Source organism: Labrus bergylta, chromosome 20 (assembly GCF_963930695.1).
Source record: "Labrus bergylta chromosome 20, fLabBer1.1, whole genome shotgun sequence".
NCBI lineage: Eukaryota > Metazoa > Chordata > Actinopteri > Labriformes > Labridae > Labrus > Labrus bergylta.
In genome coordinates this window covers 10239688-10261773 of record NC_089214.1, presented here as the reverse complement: position 1 = coordinate 10261773, position 22086 = coordinate 10239688, and the positions used below count along the sequence as shown (strand labels likewise).

At 40.8% G+C, this 22086-nt stretch overlaps 1 protein-coding gene across 3 annotated transcripts in view; it reads left to right on the top strand.

Annotated features, from left to right (window-relative positions):
- oxsr1b (oxidative stress responsive kinase 1b) overlaps window positions 1-21046 on the top strand; it is a 39239-nt gene extending 18193 nt beyond the window's left edge. For 2 of the 3 annotated variants that reach the window (XM_065948681.1, XM_065948680.1), the window contains exons 4-19: window positions 3070-3211; window positions 10348-10403; window positions 10824-10933; window positions 11342-11443; window positions 11565-11698; window positions 12292-12340; window positions 13446-13511; window positions 13597-13719; window positions 13886-13963; window positions 15816-15851; window positions 16578-16754; window positions 16918-16973; window positions 17160-17212; window positions 17356-17424; window positions 17615-17679; window positions 18168-21046. In XM_065948681.1, the coding sequence (XP_065804753.1) occupies window positions 3070-3211; window positions 10348-10403; window positions 10824-10933; window positions 11342-11443; window positions 11565-11698; window positions 12292-12340; window positions 13446-13511; window positions 13597-13719; window positions 13886-13963; window positions 15816-15851; window positions 16578-16754; window positions 16918-16973; window positions 17160-17212; window positions 17356-17424; window positions 17615-17679; window positions 18168-18242 (1391 nt within the window). In that variant the 3' untranslated portion in view covers window positions 18243-21046. The remainder of the gene's footprint in view (window positions 1-3069; window positions 3212-10347; window positions 10404-10823; window positions 10934-11341; window positions 11444-11564; window positions 11699-12291; window positions 12341-13445; window positions 13512-13596; window positions 13720-13885; window positions 13964-15815; window positions 15852-16577; window positions 16755-16917; window positions 16974-17159; window positions 17213-17355; window positions 17425-17614; window positions 17680-18167) is intronic. The other variant, XM_020645577.3, reaches the window with a different exon arrangement.
- Window positions 21047-22086: the final 1040 nt, after the last annotated feature.

Genomic DNA, 22086 nt, shown 5'->3' with positions numbered 1-22086 from the left:
AATAATCTCCCCTCACTGCTGCCTCGGCTTGAAGAAGACTTGGCAATCTATGATCAAGGAAACTTTACTTACTCTCTTTCTTTCTCTTTGTTTTAAGATGGTCCAATAACATTTCATTAGCTGTACCAAGTCTGATACCTTTACTTTAGTCTTGGGTAATACCAAGTTTCCCCAGATATCAAAATATACAAATCATTGGTGAAGTTAATGCTCACATGCTAGCTGACAATGCTAAAAACTCTTTAAGCGCTTCATTGTTGTAGGTTTGTGTTACAAAATGTTAACGTACCTGAAAAAGTAAAGATCTTTGGAGCCACTAAGATTCAGTATTGGGTTATTGTCTTGAATAACAGAACTTATACCACACTATTGGAAGCCGATACTGACTCGGCCATAAGAATTGGCACCAGGGATTTTACCAGTGACTAATTTTCCTGTTGATTAATTGTAAATATAAAGCAGACTGGTCAATTAGTCTTTATTTATAGAGCACTTTTCAAACAGCAGGCAATTCAATGTGCTTCAGACAGGCACAAACAGCATTTCAAACATTTCACAAGGTAATAATAAAATAATTGTTTTTTTTAAAGTCTAAGAAGGCAATAAAAGTTGAGGTAAAAACAGTAGAATCAGTGCAAAGCATTTCACTCTAACAATCAATCCTGTTGGTTTGCTCATTTGCTGGGCTCTTTGTGGCTGTGCTGCTACACATATATTCATCAATAGAAAACAGTAAAAAAAAAAAAAAAGCATGGTAGGTAAGAAAACACTCAGAAAACACTGAAAGTTAGGAAAGCAAAGTTGAACACTGGTCAAAACCATACAACGTGTGTAGCCTATTTAATAGCTAAATGAAACCGTTCATTACATTTAGCTATAACCTCATTGACAGTTACTGCTGAAATGTGTGGCACTTCGCAACATGCATTTCTGTCATTACTCTGCAGGTTGAACATGTTCTCCTGGCTCATGACTACTACTATTAGACTAAATCTCCACTCATGCAGACCTGACTTCAAACACTCTTCTTTCCTCAGGAGCTTCCTCCTTGTCACCTGTCACTTCCTGTCACATGCCCCCCCCCCCCCCCCTTGAAACCACTTCAGACAGGCAGATGAATCTCATACTGAGCACAGAAGCATTGAGAGAGGAGGGAACCATGCAGGGAGAACAGAGGAGTCAAACAGGCTGCCTTTTCTCAATGAGCTTCAAAGAACTGTCACATCAGAGACGCAAGGCTGCACTCTTCTTTCACCCTCCTCTCACTTCTTTCGAATTATCTCGCATACACACCCGCTATCTTACACACTCATACACACATGTAGTCTGCTTTTACCGCCTATTTTTCATCCCGTCCTCTCTTTGAATGGGGGTCTCTTTTCAATTCCTCACTGCTGAATCACAATTTCTGCCGTGCACTGTAACTGCAAGAAGAACCCGTTGAACCCATCGACTCTCCCTCTCTCTCTCTTCTCTTGCTCTGCCTCGCCGCTACATCCTGATGTGTCTAAATCGCTCTGCAATAACACCGTCTAGTCTCAGGTGGCCAGTCATCGCTGTCTCCTCAGGGTTATGCAGTGCTGGGCTGAGAGCTCCAGGCGAGGGCACCCTGAAGTGATTTAGCAAATAAATATCTTTGCACCCCGTGTGTGTGTCTGTGTGTGTGTGTGTGTGTGTTTGTAAGAAAGATATGGAGGGATATGTGGACAGTATGGCAGCTTGTGTTCCCGTATTACTGCAGCACAATGCAGCTTGTCAGGCAAGTGTCGTTTCATCATTTCGCCCATTTTTCTGTCAAACCGAATGCAAATAGTGAAATTGCTTTTCAGAGAGATGTGCTTTATTCTTTTGGAAAGTTGCTCAAAAGAAATCAAACTCTCACAGCAGAGCAGTCTTACTCTTCATCCAGAGCACTCCTTTTATTCAGCCGGAGCCGGGCCGAGTGAGACGGGGTGAACTTTCGGGTCAGTGAGCAGAGAAACATTAGTTCTCTATTCAGCCAGGAACACTCAAAACAAAGCAACAGTTTGACTTATAACCTCCAATGTCAACATGAACACCAACTATTTATGCAGATATCAGGCCACTTCTAAGGCATTATGGGTAAATGCGCACACAATATATCACTGTAGAGCTTAGTTCATGTTTGTGAACTTTTAAATTGAATTGAACTGCAGAGAGACGGACGTAATGATGATGTCACTGGGGTGAAAAGAAAACTTTGCGCTGCTCTATTGAAAAACAAATAATGTCATGACTCTGACAGTAGCCATGGTGATTTTTAACTGTGAGCTCAACATCCAAATGAGTCTCATTTGGATGAAAAAAACCTCAAGCCTGTGTGCCTCCAAAGTAAAATCTAATTTAAAGTCACTGAACCGAGTCCAAAAAAATTATCAACAATTCAGGGCTTGTGGCTGTTCACTCACTTAGAAATTTGACAGTGTTTAGAGATACCGACTCTGCTCTCTAAAATCACAGCTTAAAAACTGATTTTTTTTCCCGTAAACCATTAAAGTATGCATACAAGTGAATGTATTGATTTGTCTTTCTATACCATTGGTTTGTTTGTGCCATGGCCAAAGTCAAAGTTCATGGTGATTATTTGACCAAAGGGATTTTGTCTTAACCAAACTACCAACCAACTAAATCAGTTGTTTTTCCCTTCAATAAAATTCATCCCAGTGAAACTGGAAAAAAAAAGTTCTCGTGTGTACCCACAGTCTGATTCACCCAAACAATATTAGCTTATAAACTAATTATCTTGACTGATAGCCTGCCAATCCATGGAGAAGTATTTGTTTTCCTAAATATGGTTTGGTTTTTAGAGTAGGTTTAACAAATTATTTGGAGCTCGCCTGAGGTGACTTTCTCATTGATGCGGAAGCTGAATCATCTCAAGACCAGACACAGACAGTTTCCTCACCCTGAGGCCCTACTCTGGATAGTTTTCATTTTTTCACACACATTAACGTTGACAATCACAAATGTAGTTTTCATCAGAGATAATCGACGCATGTCATCACTGAATTCCTTTCTATTAACCACCGTCCTGTGGTTGTTTCCCAGGCTCCGTGCTGGACGTGATCAAGCATACCATCTCACGAGGTGAACACAAGACGGGCGTCCTGGACGAGGCCAGTATAGCCACGGTGTTGAAAGACGTGCTCGATGGCCTGGAGTACCTACACAAGAACGGACAGATCCACAGGTAACAAGACTCACAGCCCTCCACTCTGGTACTGTAATAAAGCAGACACAGGACGGTCCATTATCTACTAACACGGCAGCTTTATAAGACTTCACCTTGAGAGTTAATGGAGCCCAAATACTCAACTCTACCCCTCTCTCTCAACTCTTTATCCTCTCTGTTCCTCCTCTAAAATGTCTTACTGATATTAAGTCCACTACCTCCACTACATGGGACGCTGTGTATTTTTAGTGCAGTATTTTATCTTGTTATTTGCAAAGAAAATTCTGTTTGAGGGCAGTCATGCAGATATGAGTTGGTTCCCACTTTAAAACAAACGACTGTACATGAACAATGCATTTGTTATTTGTTAACATATCTTCAGCTAAGCTATGCTAATGCCCACTGTCATAAGGTGCAGTAGTGTACTTATTAGCATGACTGTGTAATTCTACATTATCTGGACTTATTGTGTTACTATGAGATCCTCATTATGTGGCATCTGCTGCCTGCACACTTATTTCCATTATTCAGTTTAGATGTTTTAGCAGTCTGTGAAATGACTTCATGGTCTTTGTTTATGATTGAATGCATAGTTCAATACACAGAAGTGATTGGTGTTATCAGTATAGGCAGATAGGAAATGGGAAATGGCATTTTTCAGCATGCCACTTTCACTCCTAAAGGTCAGGGGTGTCACCCCGCTCTGTTTGGAGATGAGGCAGTAAACTAACCCCAGTGAGTCTGCAACAAGTGATCCAGAAGAAGAAGCAGGAATGATGTGCTCATGTTGTACCTCTTAGGTATTGTTAATGTTACCAAAGAGGGGCTACGCCTGATTCAGAAGTTTGTCAAATCATTTTTGATCACATTTATTCTCCTGATCTTCTTCTTCTAAGATTAATATCTCGCACAACTCTGATATCAGCCAATATGAGTTGAATATTTCAGATTCGAGACACTTATCTGTGAGTTTCCCAAAGTTCCCGCTCTGGACCAAACATTTACTTCCAACAAATCCTGATAGTGTCTAAAAGTCACATCTTCATTAACAATATCATTAAGGTCATAGAAAGACAGTATTCAGTTAAGTGGCTTAAATTAGCTGCAGCATGTCCTAAAGCCCTGTTGGAGTTTAAGTTGGTTAACTGTATTGTTACAGATTATCATTACCTGGTCTGTTTGTTTATAAGAGGAGGAGACCTTGAGGGATAATTCAGCTCTATTTTGGTAAAATCCACCCACTCGGGGGGGTTTTCATGACTTCCAATGCGAAGAAATCCATAAGTAGACGACCACTACTGTGCTGATAATCTTTTAGTTACTATTTGAATGTGCACCGGTGGAATGTGTCAATGACAGATTTGCATACCACAGGAAATCTGATCCTGAAAGCCCTCCTCTGAGCCAGTTCAAGACCCGGATAAGTCCCTGCACTTAAGCTGGGACAATGAACCCAGTCGACTCTGGGCTGTAATAGTCCTTACACCACCTCGTCTGTCTTCAGTGTTCATTACTTGTTTTTTTATTTGTCTCCCTTCCTCTCCCACTGGCACACATATTGCCCAGGACAGGGGGCGATCGAAAGCTTTGACCATGGACTTGGATGACAGATTTTGTTTTTAGCTGTGAAGACAAGGCTTTGCCTCATTAGGCTGCTGCTTAGGAAACTCCTTATCTTGAAGAGAGTATAGGTAGAGATGAAAGGAATTAGTGTAGCCAATCTTTGAATTAGGGTGTTAATTAAAAGGAAAATCAACCGCAGTGTACCTCTGCTGCAGCCTTTAAGTATCCACTTTCAGCCCAGTGTGACAGGGTTATCAGTCAGAGCCAGAGAGAAGGGGAATGTTTTTCCTGAGTACTCTGTGCCGGGTCTAAGGAGACATTAGGGATTCATTAACAGATCATTCATTCATCAGCTCTGGCCGCCCCGGGGCACTGAGGTTCTACTGCTGAAAAAGAAAATGGGAGGTATTACCCCAGAGCTGAAAATCACTGACACGCTGAGAGCGGAGAGGCGGCGGTCACTTGATCGGCGTCTGCTGATGTAAACGTGCGCTTATGGCTGTGCGTGTTCCTCCTGTGTAAGCTGGATCATATGAGTCGGAGCCTCGGGGGCAGGGGTGACGGAGAGAGCCAAGGGGGTGAGGCTTGACGAGAGGGAGCAAGAGAGAAAGCATCACATGATAGGTTCCATCCAACTCAGGACGGCAGAAAAAGCAATTAGAGTGTTGCGGTCAGGGTTATATGGCCTCAACCTGAGACATATTAACACAAGACAGCGAAGTGTTCTACCTCCACGTTTACAGCAGCTCAGGGAGGCAGTGACACTTGCACTCTAACCTGAGGAGAAGGCAGACATCACACACATGACGAGAGGAAAAACACCTTCTCTTTTTAGATCAGGCTTTAAGGTATTTATCAAAAGAGACATTGACGATCCAACTGTTGTGGATAGTTATTTTCCTCTCTCATCTCTAAAACCTCATGTCTTCTTAGTAGTGGTGGGACAAAATAGAAATACGGCAAATAAAATTGCCTTGACTTGGGTAATATGATTATCAAATCACTAGTGCCAAATATCGATATTTCCAATTTTATTAAAAGGCAGTTTAAAAAGGTTTCCCAGGCAATTTGACTCACTGTGTCGCAACTTCATGTCTCCTCTAAGTGGTGCTTATGAATGAGGCTAACATGAAAGGAAGTGAACTGGCCAAAGAAGAAGTTGACAGCAGATATAAGAAGAAGAAGAAGACAGCTGGATAATGTCAGGCAGCGATGAAAACAAGTTCAGAGATGAAGCTTGATAAGAAGTCCAACTAACACCGAACTGAAGTGAATAAATACATCAATCCTGAACTTTACCTTTTTAGGGGCATACTCATATACAGTTAATCCGATATCGTGATTTTTTTCATTGTATGATTGTCTTGCATCATATTGCTATATCAGGATATTACTGTTATCATGGGTCTGGTATTGTCTTGTGTGTTCACGGCAGGGCCCTGCTTGGGAAATGACTCAGTAAGCAGTTTAGTAATGACCAGTTAATGACTGAAGTTATGCTGCCTACGGGAACATAGACTCTCTAGCTGTGGGGGTGACGTTAGCCTAGTGGTTAGTGGGCGCGCCCCATGTACAGAGGGTATAGTCCTCCAAGCAGACAGCCAGGGTTTGAGTTTCCTATCTCCAAAAATAAAACCTTTAAAAAAATGAATCTTTACCTGTGATTCAAACAAGAACATTTTCCTCATAAGAAATAAAAGTGAATTCAGAATAACAGATGACAATTCAAAGCAAAGCTAAGGGAAGATATTTTTGTGGTTAGAAAGGGCACGGCTAAAAGAGAGGCGGTATTTCCTCTCCATAAGGGACCCAACAAGGCGCCTCATAAACCTTCTTTTTACAGCCCTGTTAGGGGGCAATATGAGCCTGGCACCAGGATGTGATGTCACTGTAGGTGAACTGACCAGCAGAGCTGCAAGGTGCAGGGCTGCCAGATGAGAAAGATCAATCTTCTTGACAGTTTCATTTGGCATGTCCTCATTTCAGTCGCTCATAAATAAGAACAGACCACACAAATAGCGTTCATTTTCCAATATTTCTCGGTTACATAACACCTTCTAGTTTCTGGCATCAGATTGGAAAGGCTTTAATGTGCTTTAAAAAATATACATGTATGATAAATGAGTTATTCTTCCAATAGGAGCTTGACTTGTAGGAGTTGGGACTTTTAACGGCAGGTTGGCGTTTTCCTCTCCGCTACAGTTTTTCTTTGAACTTGCGTGGTGCATTGTGTCACCACCTCCTCCTCCCTCCCCCTCCCCCTCCTCCTCCCTCCTCCTCTTCCTCTCCTGTGAATGTTAATGACTGTCTACACTCTGCAGCCTTTTCTCGGAGCATTACAATCTGCTGCAGTGAACCGTAGCCTCTGTGGTTTCTCAATGAGTGTTAGAGGGACGCAATTAGATCCCCTTAATAACTCTTAGTGAATGATGCAGTGTCATTGGACGTCTTTTTATCAAAGTCATCACCTACATATAATATTCTGGTCGTATTTGTCAGAGATACGTTTTTTTTAATGGTTGAATTTTAAAGAATCAAACATTAACAGTGTCTCAAAATGACCGCAGCAGTAAAGTGTTAGAGCTTTATTGACAAAAAGTTATCTTGACATAAAGTGATTTAAAAAAAAAAACTCCATAACCCAAATTTGCTCTCTAGTGCATCTACTTAAAAGCTTCCAAAAGTTTCATCCGATGACTGAATGTGTCAACACTTATTCTGGATAATGAACTACAGTTGCTGTCGGTCGACCACTTCCCCGTTGAAATATCATAACTTTTGAATGAATCGCCATTAAATCAAGTACAGCTACTCAAAACGTCCCGAGGATGAACTCAAGAGATTTCAGTCATCCTGTGCCAAGTCTTCTCGGTTCATTAGCGTCTCAAAGTTTTCAGTCTTCTTTGAAAATATCTCTTCCTCTATTGGATGGAGTGTGTTTATAGAGACTTTCATGCCATCCCAAAATATTTTGTCATACTGGAATTTTGTGACCCCCCCCCCCCCCCCAATCTCGTAACCTATTAGCGATTATCTGACGACAATGTACGCCTCTTGGAGCGATGGCCAGCTTTTCATGACTTTCAGTTTAGCCATCAGTTAGCGGTGCTTTGCCTTTGTGACCAGTCCCACTGAAGAAGCATGAATGGTGTTGGTGTTGAGAGACAATTTCTTCAAGTGTATTGCACTTACATGCAGATGTCTCTTCAGAGACTTAGATTAAAGGTAAATCGTCGCTACATGTGAGCTGATGTGTTCTGGGATTGCGTTACGGCAGATTGCGTTGCACCCTTATTGCTCCAGTTTTGATGCACACAGTCACAGACCGCTGAAACTCTGCTGGATGTCACTAGTTTGACTACAACTAAAGCAGAACAACTTGCACTACCAAAATCTGGTGCCCTACCTTCAGATTCTGTGAATGGAGATTAGTGATCCCCTGACTTTTTGATTTTCTATGACACATAGACAAAAGACTTCATTCAAAGCCATGTTGTTTGGTTTAGACAATGATGCCCCTCCCTACCTGGAGGACAACTATCATCTTCCACCAACATCCTCTCAAAATTCAGAAATTTGGCCTAGCTTGAACCCACAATGCTTCAATAAATGATAGCTCACTTTAAGCGCAGGCCAAGACAGTAGGAGTCAAGATGGGACCCACCGAGAGAGGGGCAGTGGTTGTGTAAACGAGGAAAAGTATTTTGGGATACTCCCAGACTTGCCTTTCAGCCTCAGGTGGTGAACTCTGCACCTCCCCTCGAATCCTTAAAAAGCAACAATCTCAAATTACCAGACAGTGAAGCGTCCCTGTTGTATGTAGGTGGAGGATGAGCATGCTCGTGATTAAGCAGAAGCAAGCGAGTGTTAGAAAACTGGAGGATAACTGTGACCTGATATCACCGAGCTGTTATGTCAGGGCAGCGGAGTGACGCTGGGATGAGACGGAGAGCCGCGGAGCAACAGACGTCTGTACGGCAGCCGGCAGCCCTTTAGACTGTCATGTTGCATTTTCATCCACAATTTCCATTCATCTGCATCAACCCCAGTTACATAGTTGAACTCGTCTAGACACAAATGTAGAACACACACTACTTTTACAGCCTGAGCAAAATGGCTGAAAACCCAGTTTCAGCAGAGGACACGAAATAGTCCGCCGATTCCATATCTTATGTAGTTTAAGGATGCTTTTATTTTCCCAGCAGTCATTTGGCTCTTGGGTGGGAATCCCCATCTTTGCTGTCAGCCAATTGGTTCTAATATGTTACACATGCTGCATTCCTTCCCCCTGTGGCTTCACTGCCACTCCCTGCTCTTGTCACTGCAGAATCTGTTGTGTTATTTTACTGGAGCACTCGTAGAAAAAAAAAAAAAAAACTGTGACCCGTCTCGAAAAACACATTGTGTGTTCAGAGCAGGATTCTTATAAAGCTGAAACTTTAAACCCGTTTGAGAAAGGCCGCTCGGGCCAAACGTTCTAAAGCATGCTTCAGCAGTTTTCTTGTCGAAGAAGAACAATTATCTCTGCAACTTTTGCCCCCCATCAAACTGGCTTTTAATGTGAGATTATAGTTTTTAAAAAATGACTTAATTATATCCTATAAATCTTTTTTTTTTTTTAAACTAAGTCATCTTCAAAGCAGACCATCTATTTTTACATTCATTGAGAAAAATATCTCTGCTGGAATGATCCAACAGCATTTTCTTTTCGGTAAAGCTGCATACGTTTGTCTCTACTGCCCCCGTCTGGCAGCAAGATGAACTGCTCAGTGAAGGAGGGCTGCATCTCTTTTGAATCATTCTCTCCCCTCTCGTCACAGTTAAACGAGCTTGATCTGGTCAGTTGTGAAAAGGGAATTAATAATAAGTCCTTGAAGATGATGTCATGTCTGTCAGTGCCCTGGTTTACTTTTTCTTTCTCCAATAAAACTCACATTGGCTTCTGTGAAATTTTCAACAGGATAAATAACTGAATTTTGTCCCTAGGGACCTTCCTGCTCTCCTTACTTTTTTTTTTTTTTTTTGCCAAACTTGAACCGTTGACCATATCTCTAAAAGTCTGTTGCTATGACAACTATGTCTGGGTGGTGAGTTGGCAGTATTCACTCTGTGAAGCAGTCTGGACATTTTTGTGAGAGTGTGCACGGAGGCAGGCAGGCAGCCAGACAGCTTTCCCTGCTGAATCCTCTTATCACCACCAGGGGAGGCTGAACAAAGACGAACAAATTAACCGCAGACTCTACGAGGTGGTAATAAAGTCTGAAGGTGAACGAGTTTACAATAAAAAGAATGAAGCGGTAAAGCCTTTCTATTGCGCAAAGATGTGTAACATATCGACATTTTTGAGAATCTTTCAATCAGCAATTTAGTAAAAAGGAGATCCTTAGCTCTGATTTAAGAAGGTAACATAATTAAAAATGTATAAGAGATGAGGCAATGTTTCCAAAAACACAAGTTAACCTTTAAATGAGTCGTTTTTTTCTGACTTTATTTGTTTCACAGTTAGTTTTGACTTTCTCTAAACGCTTAGTCTTTGTTCTGTCTCAGAAGTAAATCTTATAATACACACATTCATGTCTTGTCTCTCCCAGGGATCTTAAGGCAGGAAACATTCTCCTCGGGGATGACGGCTCAGTGCAAATTGCAGGTATTTTACCACGGGGCAGCACCACATTTCAACAGCTGTCACTGCTGATCCAGACAAAGTGTGAAGAAGTAGCTGTGTCATGCTATCACCTGATTTCCACCTGTTAGACTTCAAACTCTGTTCCTCCAGCTCAGCGTGTTTATGCACCGAGACTAAGAGCTAAAGAAATAAACATCCTTTAAAAAAAACAGTTATTGACTTAATGCACGCTTCGTGTGTGTGTGTGTGTGTGTGTGTGTGTGTGTGTGTGTGTGTGTGTGTGTGTGTGTGTGTGTGTGTGTGTGTGTGTGTGTGTGTGTGTGTGTGTGTGTGTGTGTGTGTGTGTGTGTGTGTGTGTGTGTGTGTGTGTGTGTGTGTGTGTGTGTGTGTGTGTGTATTTTTCTTCATTCTTCTCCTCTGTCTCTCTTCTCTCTCCTTCAGACTTCGGCGTCAGTGCCTTTCTATCCACAGGTGGTGACATCACAAGAAACAAAGTGCGCAAGACGTTTGTGGGAACGCCATGCTGGATGGCCCCAGAGGTTATGGAGCAGGTTGGTCGTCTCTAGCCTAGAAGTGTCCATGGCAACGGGGAGCTCACAGTCAGACACTGCTGTATCTAAACCGGCAAAAACAGCAAATGATCATTGACAAAGAAGTCTACACTTTCTTACTTGCATACTCACTTACTTAGTAAGCTGAAACAATTTTAGAAATCTTAAGCCTGTGGCCGAAAGTGATCTTGTGTGACTCAGCACTACAAGACCTTCTGTAAGACTCTCATGCCTGAACCAGTTGACACACAAATCATGGTCTGTTTTGTTGCTCTCTTCTATGACAAGACAACCCTTTTTTTTCTCTGAACACACTTTGCTTTCTATGTTTTAGTTTGTGGTTCTTACTAACACATAAAGATGGAGATTATCTGTAAAAGTTGATGATATATGGTTCTGTCTTTACAGGTCAGGGGTTATGACTTCAAAGCAGATATTTGGAGCTTTGGGATCACGGCAATTGAGCTTGCAACAGGAGCCGCACCTTACCACAAATACCCACCAATGAAGGTGAACGCATGGTCGAGCAATTTAACCTACCTCGAAATGTGTATTTGATACCCAACAACAAATGCAAAGTCATACTTTTATTTTTAAAATGTGTGACTGAACAACTCCCTGGTTTCTTCAGGTCTTGATGCTGACGCTGCAGAATGACCCTCCAGCCCTGGAGACCGGCATCACGGACAAGGAGACTGTAAAGAAATACGGCAAATCCTTCAGGAAGTTGATCTCCATGTGTCTTCAAAAGGACCCAGAGAAAAGGTGTTAGTTGTAAAACCTTTACATTTAACCCCTTCCACACATTCAATGCAATCAAGAAATGTTTGCAGAAAGTTTTCAGGAGGGCTCCAAGTGTCAACGCAAACGGCAGAATTCCCTCCCCCCCCCCGACTATACTCACACGGCAGCCTCCTCGTAAAAAAAATACTTTGTTTCTTCATACGGCATCTTGGAAATGCTGTAAACTTTCTGCTTTTGTTTCTGCAACATCCTTTTTATGTCACTCTTTGTCTCTCTGTCTGATGGGGAAAATCTCCAACTGTGAGGGAAATTTGTTGAAGTCAACTGGAAAATGTCAGAGACCTAATATCCTGACATTTTCTAGTAAATTATCAGAATGCATGTGTGACAGGGGCTATAAAGCCTTGTAACATAAATATACAACTGCTTTATCTGCTTGAAGCATGCAATAAGTGCTGTTACAGATAGTTAACTTATCGTTCATGGAACTTTTTTTCTATAGACTGTAAGTTAACTTCTACTTAACACCATGTTAACATATGTTGCAGAACATTTCCAGGTTGATAAATGCTCACTTGACCAGACTCATTCATGTTCACCGTGCTGTTTTTCAGGCCAACATCCTCAGAGCTGTTGAAGCATAAATTCTTTCAGAAAGCAAAGGTAGGTGCGTAAGCTCCCACTGTGCCTGAGCCTGAATCAGTTACACAATGAGTCAGCATCATCCCTGTTTCATCAGTTAGGCTGGTTGATGAGTAAAAGTCTGAGCCTGCAGAACTGATAGGATGGCCCCACATTGGCCTCTGTTTAATGTTAAGCCGACCGCTATGACTGTGCTTTTAACTTTTGAAGGAGGCTTTAATGTAAGAAAAAGAGATTAAAAAATAAACCAGTAATATCTCGGTGCTTAAGCGTTTTGTCTGAGTCAGGCTACGTCTAACTCAACTTGTCAGTGTGTCTGACCAAGATTGAGGCTATCGCAGCGTTCATCTTGTTATTGACCATGTAGAGCTGTTTTTAACAAAGGCAGGCTAACTCCAGCCTCTGGCTGTGCAGTACCCATAGGAACAACTGAAGTGCTGGCTCAGCGTGTCACATCTCCAAATACAACCTTTGGACCTGAAACAGCAAGAAGTGTAGTACCCTGTCTGTACAGAAGAGGGCAGGCTTTAGTAGTGTTTCAGAACACAAACTCCTCTGGCACAAATCAGCCACTTTATTGGATGCATGCCGAACTGCAATTGAGATCTGGATTTACAAGAGAAGTCTGTGAGTCAATAAAGAATTTGAAATTTTAATCCCTAATGAAAAATCTCTTTTTGAAAAGAATACAAATCTCACACTGACAGTTACAGTGTGATTATGTGGTTTAAAGTACTTAAAGCTTGATTTCAATAACCTTCAGTTTCTGTAAAAGCCTTACAGTAGTAAATTCATGCAAAGGAATTTAAAATGTAAGCAAGAACTCTGAAAAGAAATGAAGCAGGTGTCACATTCTCTAAATGGACTTTATACATTTCAATAAGTTTGGAGCCATGACAGCTAAAGCCTGCTCACCACAGTCAGCAGCCCTCGTTTTGATGACCCTGTATCGAGTCTGCACCTGACTCATAGAAAATATGTCTGGGCAGGTTGAATAAAAGTGAAGAGTCCTTTTAAAGTAGTTCAATGGATCTGGCCTTATTTCTCAGACAGGAAGCTGCTGTTGAATTTTGTTGGTAGGAGGAATTTGGAGTGACGGCCGTTTCTTTTTATCTTCATACAACAGACACACGAGTATTTACATGAGAAGTTACTCCAGAGGGCGCCAACAATAACAGAGAGGTCGAAAAGGGTAAGAACGCCAACGTTTTTGAATTGACACTCCTGTGCTTTATTGCTAAGAGTATGAGCTCAACCTTGTGGGGCTGTGTTGTCAGGTACGTCGAGTGCCAGGTTCCAGCGGTCGCCTGCATAAAACGGAGGACGGTGAGTGGGAGTGGAGTGACGACGAGCTCGATGAAGAAAGTGAAGAAGGCAAATTAGCTGTTGCTGCCTTAAGGGTGAGAGAAACATGCAGCCCTGTTTCCCCCCCCCCCCCCACATACACATCCATTTATTACACTTCACATTTCCTCTTTTCATCACTCAAAGTATTGTCATGTCTGTGCATTAGCATGTTTGTCCATTGTCTTTCCACTGAGTCTCCTGTGTGTGTTTTCGGCCAAGGAGCAGCAGGTGAAGCCTGTTAGCGCCACCAGGCGACAAGTGCGCTTCTCCCTCCCGCTCGAGTTGCCTGCAGCCAGGGTTGTTCACTTGTCAACACAATACAGATGGCATTCCCCTAACAAGGAAGGACTCTCTTTAGGGAGCACGTGGTCTGTAGAAAGGGCAGAAATGAGCTTATAGGAAGAAGTGTGGAGAAACAAGCAAATGGCAGGTTGTAGTGTGTTAGTTGTAATGTGTGCACGCATTTATGGTTATCTTTACAGTTGGGGATCAGGTGTTATCTTGAATTTTTGTTCAATAAGCACTTTAAAGGTCTTTAGTGGGAGGATAAACCTTATCAGAGTAGATCTCCTCACAGTCGAGCTCTTATCTTCCAGATAGTAGCGATTAGAGTTTCATGCATTATATAACTTTGCAAATCAGAAGACAAATGTAATTATCAGACTAAGTTTTGTGATTGGTCTGTTTTAAAGGGAACGTTACAAAATGATTTATCAGCACAGGGAGAATTGGACCCACAATTGAAGAGTTTGGGGACGTGTTAGTCTGTAGATTTTGACTGATATCGCCCATTACAAGAATTTAAGTTTATTAAATTCTTATATGTACTTGTTCTTCCTCAAAAGATATAAAGAACATGCAGATACCGCTACTTGGTTCCTGTTTACAGGTTTATAACGTCAAATCAGTGATCTCAATCAAATGTTTTATGAGATATGAGAGTTACCTTCCTGGAAGCCATCTGTATTTCTTTTTCTACTTTTCAATCATCCTTAATTTATACTGATCAAATTTAATCAATAAAAGCAAATTTCTTATCAAACCATGTTAATGAGTTATCAGCGTTAACGAGTAAAGGGATTCAAATTGGACATCATCTTAGCTGCTATGATGCTGTTTAATGAGGCAAACTGAACCGAAGATTCTCCCACCTACTTTAAAGTATAGTATGTTGAACTGATGCCTGTTTGCACGAACTGAGGCACGATTTGCTCATTCCTCCCTCTAAACAAAGACACATGCTGTCAGACTACAGAGGACGCTGCGCACCAGAGTGTTCTATCTGTGTGCTGACACGGTCTCTGAAGTAACTGCCTGAATGCGCAGCCACTCTGTCGGAATCAAACGTCAGGTTCCTGAGCTGATTTGATATCTGACACCAGTCACACATCACATCGCTTCAGTTTGTCCTCACGTGTGTCTCACTCCACGTTCTTTGGTGTGTTTGCCTTTTAAATTGAATTGTGCTTCGATTTATTTTTCCGCACGTTGACATTGTGACCATATAACAGTGTGACCTTCACTTTCTTTTTGTAATCACTTTTTTTGCATCTTTCTGCTTTTGGCAATCTTAAACAAAAGCTGCCAACAAACAAAATGAATTTTCACTCGTTTCGACTTAATCACCAGCACCTAGAACAGAGCAACAGGGCAATCCAATCTGTGAGCACTAGGAGAGTCCTTCTCACGGTTTATGTCTTCTGAAAATTGCTTTTGTTTATTGCTCATCCATTGAATTACATACTTAGTAGAACAATCACTCTACTTCATCACATTGATTCAAAACATTCTTTCTCATAAATCCGGCCTTATTATTGATTTGCAGTATTCTTTGAAATAGCTTCATGTAAGCAGAGATTTTGAAGTTATTGCTCTCCATGCTGACATTAGAAATCTCTTCTGTCATATCGCACTTTAATTTCAGCCCCAGTCAGAGACAGTCACTGCATCAAATCACAGTGTCCACCTTAAAGGACATATAGACTCAGCAGGTGTAGAAGTGAGGAAAGTAAACGAGTGTGCGGTTTTATTCTGTTTACCTCTCATGCTTTCTGTGTGTTTTTTTTGCATCCGTGCATGCTCTCTATGCATCACTAAAGCTGTCGCCTACATATTCTTGTCTGAGCTCTACTCTTACTGTCTTCAACAGTCTCCCAGAGTGAAGGAGGGATCCCAGAACTCAGAGGTGAGTTTCACTTTTCTTTACACTTCACTGAACTTAATTAATTCCAGACAATTTACAGATTCATGATTTGTTTCGGTCTTGTAAAAAGGGGGAAAAAAAGCATCCAATTTATGTAATTAGCAAGTATGTCGGCAGCTTATCTAAATTGAGGAAGTGGACCTTGAGTTAAGATTATTTTATGAAACAAATATTTACCTTTTTGTTAATATGTTTGTTGACAATGTGCAAGGACTGGAGACTCCCACAGTTTATAAACTATCCTCTGACCACAAGCCAGCGGTGTGAATGTTGTTTCAGACATGCAGGAGAAGCTGCTGTGAACAGTGCAGGGGTGAGACAACATGTCCATACAGCAATATATCGTCTTCCTGAGTCGTTATGGTGTCGCTGGGACCAAATATCCATTTATTTCTTTTTTGTTAATACAGCGCTCTAAGCAGATTTTCCTGCCAATTCTCACCATGTCACTACTTCATGACAACCCTGCACTCTACCTTTTGTAGAAGCATTTCATATTCTTCAGTTAACCACATGTGATGTATCAAAATGTGATTGTCTTGCAGTATATGAATGATCACAGAATTGCTGTGTTGTGAGTTACTCCTGAGTTATTCTCACCCCGAGAACAGTGCGCTACATTTTCATCCCTCTTTGGATGAAATATTAACAGGTAGTTGTTTTAATTAATCGCTCAAAGGCTGCTCTGTGTTTGATTATATCTGCCAGGTTTTCCAGACTCCTGAGCCTTTAAGTAGTCAACCCCAGCCGGCCGCCACAGGTCAGGCAGAACTACCTCAGGCTGTAGGCCAGGTTCCACTGCAGCCCACACCAGTCAACACTCAATCCACTGCCCAGGCTGCATCTCCCACACCAGGCATTCCCACTGCTGCTGATCTCACACAGGTCAAACAGCAGTTTCTTTAAGACTTCAGATTAGTCTGCCACCTGATGCTCACTCATTTCCATACTATATCTTGTATCTTCTTATAGTCCTTTTATACGTGGGAACAATATTTTCAAGCTCATATTCTCCTCAAATCAAACATCATCTTCTGTTCTTTGACAGGTTTCAGCCGGCATGGGAGATTCAAAGGCTCCCATTAGTTTGGTATTAAGGTTAAGGTATGTTTCTCCATTACCACATCAAAACCATGAAAGTTCTCTATGCTTTTTTATAATATATAGAAGTGTTTACAGACTTTTGGATCCTGCTGAATGCATTTTCAGTTCAGTGAAAAGAGTCAATAACGTTGTACAATGATGGATCTTAACGCGCCTGATCCGGTCTCTTCTCACAATACTCCACAGGAATTCAAAGAAGGAGCTAAACGATATCCGCTTTGAATTCATGCCAGGGAGAGGTGCGTAGAGTTGCTCTTTTTTTAAGAATCAAAACCAAACCTCTATTGTCGAGTATTTAAAAAAAAAAAAAAAAAAAGTGTCTTACCATTTTGTGTAATCATTAAGGGAACCTGACGATGTTCTGCTGCTGTGCTTTTTACAGACACAGCAGATGGCGTGTCACAGGAGCTGGTGTCAGCAGGCCTGGTGGATGGGAGAGACTTAGTAATAGGTCAGTGATAAAACCATTCCTCTGCTCTTACACATAAGAACATTTACACCCCCCCCCCTTAGAAGACTAGAAAAAAATCAATGCATCATATTATTAAATGTTTGCTTTCACTGTCTCATATTCCTTCTCAACACAAACACAATGACGTTATTTTGCTCCATTTCACTGAAACGCTGTCTTTCTTTTACAGTTGCTGCAAATTTGCAGAAAATAGTTGATGAACCTCAAGCCAATAAAAATGTCACTTTCAAACTGGTGAGTCTTTAACTTTCATTTGATTAAACTTTTTTTCTGAAGTCATTTGTAGGAAATGGATTGTGGTTGTACTTGTTTGTAGGTGCGATTGTGATGCAGCACAAGAGAGAATTCTTAGTATGTTTTTTAAGAAGATCTGGCAGAAAGTGTTGGTCTGCAACATTTCCAGACTCAGTCTAGTTGTATCGAGGGAACAAAAGAAATGGTTTGCTTGACCTTTTAAATAGTAGAACTGTTGTATAAATACAAAATCAGACTTAAGGTCCTGCGTTGCAATGAGAGTTAGCAGAGGTGTGATCATTTCCGACACACACTCCACGGCCTTTTGTCTATTACCCAATCAAAGCCGAGCTGACGGTCAGTACAAGTGTGATACTGCTAAAGTAAAACATGTTCATCATTGTCTCACACTGTTATGAAATGCACTTTTGATTATAATTTGCCACTCAATGACGACATGTTTTTTTCCTCACTGTTTGTTTCCACAGGCTTCTGGAACAGAGGGATCTGAAATTCCAGATGACGTTAAACTGATGGGCTTTGCTCAGCTCAGCATTAGTTAAACCCTTGTTCTACCTGGGACCGTGACTTGCCTAAAAAAATGTGAAAATTAAAAAAAAAAAAAAAAAAAACACACAAAAAAAAAGATAGTTTATTGCATATTTTCTTTCTATGGCTGTAAAGAAACCACTACTGCCAAAGAAAAGCGTACCGTTGAGTCACCCATAGGATCCTTCAACACGGCCTCTTTGAATGGTTGTACCAGAGCGACCAGTATCAGAATCCAATAAAAGAAGTTTACAGCCTATATGTAGAAGGATGCAAGTATGTTCAACAGACAGTTTTCATTTAGCATTCTGGTCTTCCTCATTCTGTTGTCGTTCTTCTCTAATATGTGATGCATTTGCACAATCTGAAACTAATGCCCTTGAATCCTAATAAATGTAACAATGCCTTATATTCATCAGAACTACTGAATGCACGTTTTGGGGGACAGTCCCCCACTTTACCATATGGAGCATTATGTTATCTGAAAACGTACTATGAGGTTTCAGTTGCTCATGTCAAACTTTGTACTTATTGTGAGAGCAGAGAGAATGAGGCTTATGAAGTGGAGTAGAATTCAAATGATTGGAACTCGTCCCCCATTTCTTACCCTCAACCAGTGTCATGTAGCGACAGTAGAACCTCATGTTTGTGTGCACGTCTCTTTTCTTTCTCATTCACCTGAACGCAGCATCAGGCCTATTCTTGACAGAGAGATACATTACAATGAATCTCAAATATATGATTTTATAATGAACATGCATTCAATGAAGCAATGTACTGGTAATCTATGTTAATGCACTTAATGAATGTTTGACGCTACTCAAACACAAGTGAAGTCATTTTACACATTCTGTCCTCTGGTGAGTGTTATCGGAAACATGGCGGTTTGTTTTGGATTGGCTCAAATTAAACTACACTTCCCATGTTCCACTTTATTGAAGTCGTGGGTCATCCAGTGCCTTTAAGGCAATGGATGCTCATAACACTGAATAGAAAACTACCCTTTCAGACTGTCCATACACAACCATGGATTGTTTCTTCTTTGCATGGTAAGAAAATACTAAACCTTTTTAGAATTAGTTAAAAATAGTGACCCAGTCATACAACTAAAACGATTTTCAAAAAAAAAAAAACACTTGTCCTAATTGACCGTGAGGTCATGCTCGTTTGTGTTGAAGTAATTATAGTAATGGTCATTCAGACATAATGTAGCAAAAGATCCAGAAAGACAAAAACAATCTGCTCCTTTCAAAGTGAGTCAAAGATGAAAGAGCAGCTGACACCTCGTATGAGCAGACGTGTCTGTTGCTATCAGTTCATGTCTGTTTAGAGTCTCTCCTTAAGAAAAAAAAACTGAAGTGCATTTTTTGTTCACGTGGATGAAACATAAGTACTTGATTTAACTTCTAATGTGTACATAACATTTGGCTTTGATTTGTTTTTATACTTGGTGTTTCACTCTTGGCCTTTTTTCTGTCCTACGATGACACGACACGATGGCGGGTTGTAGCGCTGTGTGAAGGAAAATGACGACGCTGCAAATTTGGCTTTGACTTCTCTTCTGTCCGTAACATACAGTCACTCAACTCTGTGTCATTTGTGACGCTCATTTACCTATACTTGTAAAGCTTCTCACTTTTTGCCTTTGAGAGTTGATCTTATTCGACTTTGAAGCAACCGTACCGACACATTGCTCTACTGCTGTCCAACTTAAAATATCACCCAATTCTGAGCCAAGTTACCGGGAAAAAATAAAAATGTCTCCACTTCTTCCAAAGTGGAGGCCGTTTACAGAACCCATGTATAATGAAGTCATACAGATGCTTTATCGCTCGTTAACGTTTTCTTTTTTTTAAACAGCTCAATTGAATATTAAACGTCCTCCTGTTCAAGAAAACATAACTCATCTAAGTTTGTGGACAGTTTGAAAGATGAGCAAATGTGGTCAGGCCTTGACTTAAAAGGCTTTTATCATTGCAAACGACACATGCCCTCAAAACACACACACATGTTTATGTGTGCATTAGGAGATGATAACGAATGTGAATGTTAGTTATTGACACAGACTGACACTCTGCTCAGTTTTACTGTTTCATCTGGTCCTGAGATAAAGTCAGTCCTCTCCTGATGCCATATTGAATGAAAATTTATTTCTTGCTTTCAGACAAATTTTCAAAGAAAGTCGTTGTATTTTGACTTGTTAAATTTTACGCTAGCCTTAAATTGACCAAGTGTATTGTTTTTTTTTTGTTGTTGTTTTTTTTTTTTTGACATAGCGTGAAGGTTTGAATCCAGCTGTCCAGTGTCTTTGAGTTCTAGTTCTTGTTACATGTTAAAGAAAGCCTACCTAAAATGAACATGTGTGTTTTCCTCAAACTGGGAGCTACAAAGTCAGCAACCCAATGTTAGCTTCTAGTATTTGGTGCCATCTTCCTGCTTTAGTCTGCAGCTGACGAGCAGACGAGGACAGGATACGTTTGAACGAGCCCTGAGAGAATGTGTGTGTGTGTTGCATAGATTGAGCCCTGCTTCTAACAGAGATTATATGTTCTCATCCTTTCTCCAACAGTCTCTCTCTCTCTCTCTTTCCTGCTTACATGTAGTCCAACAAAGCTGTAGCAACTGAACAGATGACCGGCAAAAAAAAAAAACGTTAGTCCAGGCAATAACTCATCAAGGCTGTAAAATATTTCAATTCACTTGTTTTCGGTTCTCTTCTGTTTCACTCTTTAATTTGCTCTATTTTGGATCGTTTTGGAGTTCACAGCATGTTTCTCTTGATTATTTTTAATCAATAAAGAATAAGCATATCAAACGACTCTTATCCATGAGTATTCTTATTATCCATTACCAAGAACAACAAGAGCCAGTCACTTTACTAAACTAAACCCCAGAGCAGAGTTGGTGCTTTGCCTTTGTGCCTTCTTAATGTCTGTTGTCTTCTATGATGATATTTCCTATTTTATTGCTTTTCACTGTTTCAAATGGAAGGATTTCTTCCTCTGTCTCGCTGTCTTCATCTTTATTATTCTTCTTATCTGTGAGCCCGACTGCGATGGTCCATTTACAACCCCTTCACTCAGAGAAAGTCGTGCTGTTTACTTCCTGCCTTGTAAACATTGAAGTGTCAATAAAAGTGATTTATGAAACTGGTTGAGAAAGTAGGAGGACTTACCCTAACACTAAAGAGACAAACTTTGGTTTAAGTGAGAGAGTCAGTAAAACAGAAGGACATTCATCCTGACCTTCAGTCTCCAAAGTTCAAAAACTCTGGATCCTACATTCCCCATAATGCACCTCAAAATTGTCTCTTGGTTATATACTTTGGTGTTTAATCCTAAATGTTTAATCTCTGATCTCCTAATCAAAGATTAACCCTGGTGACATTGCCAATGGTTTATTGTCTTGAATGACCTCCTAAAAAGTAACACATTATATTCAATATTATGATGACACTTTAATATTCACTGTTAACTAGTTGCTTATTAGCGTGCTAATTAGTAGCTTACTGGCTGCTCATTAGTGCCTTACTCTATATGATCATAAAGAGAGCAAATAGACCATAAAATAAGAGTTTGCCCTCCTCATTACTGCTTATTGAAAGTAAATTAGGAGCTTGTTGAACATGAATTCTGATCTTAATATGCCTTTGCTTACAGTTTGATGATTATAGGTCAATATGGAGGATATGTGGAGGACAAACAGTTGTGTGATCATACCTGAGTTGGACTGGTCGAGGACTGCATACATGGCATCATCCTCAGTGTCATTGGCCTCTACCGGCTGGGTGTATTTACACGTGACCTCATTATTTAATAACTTTACAAGTGTTTTCAGCCAGTGGTCGTTGAGTGTGGG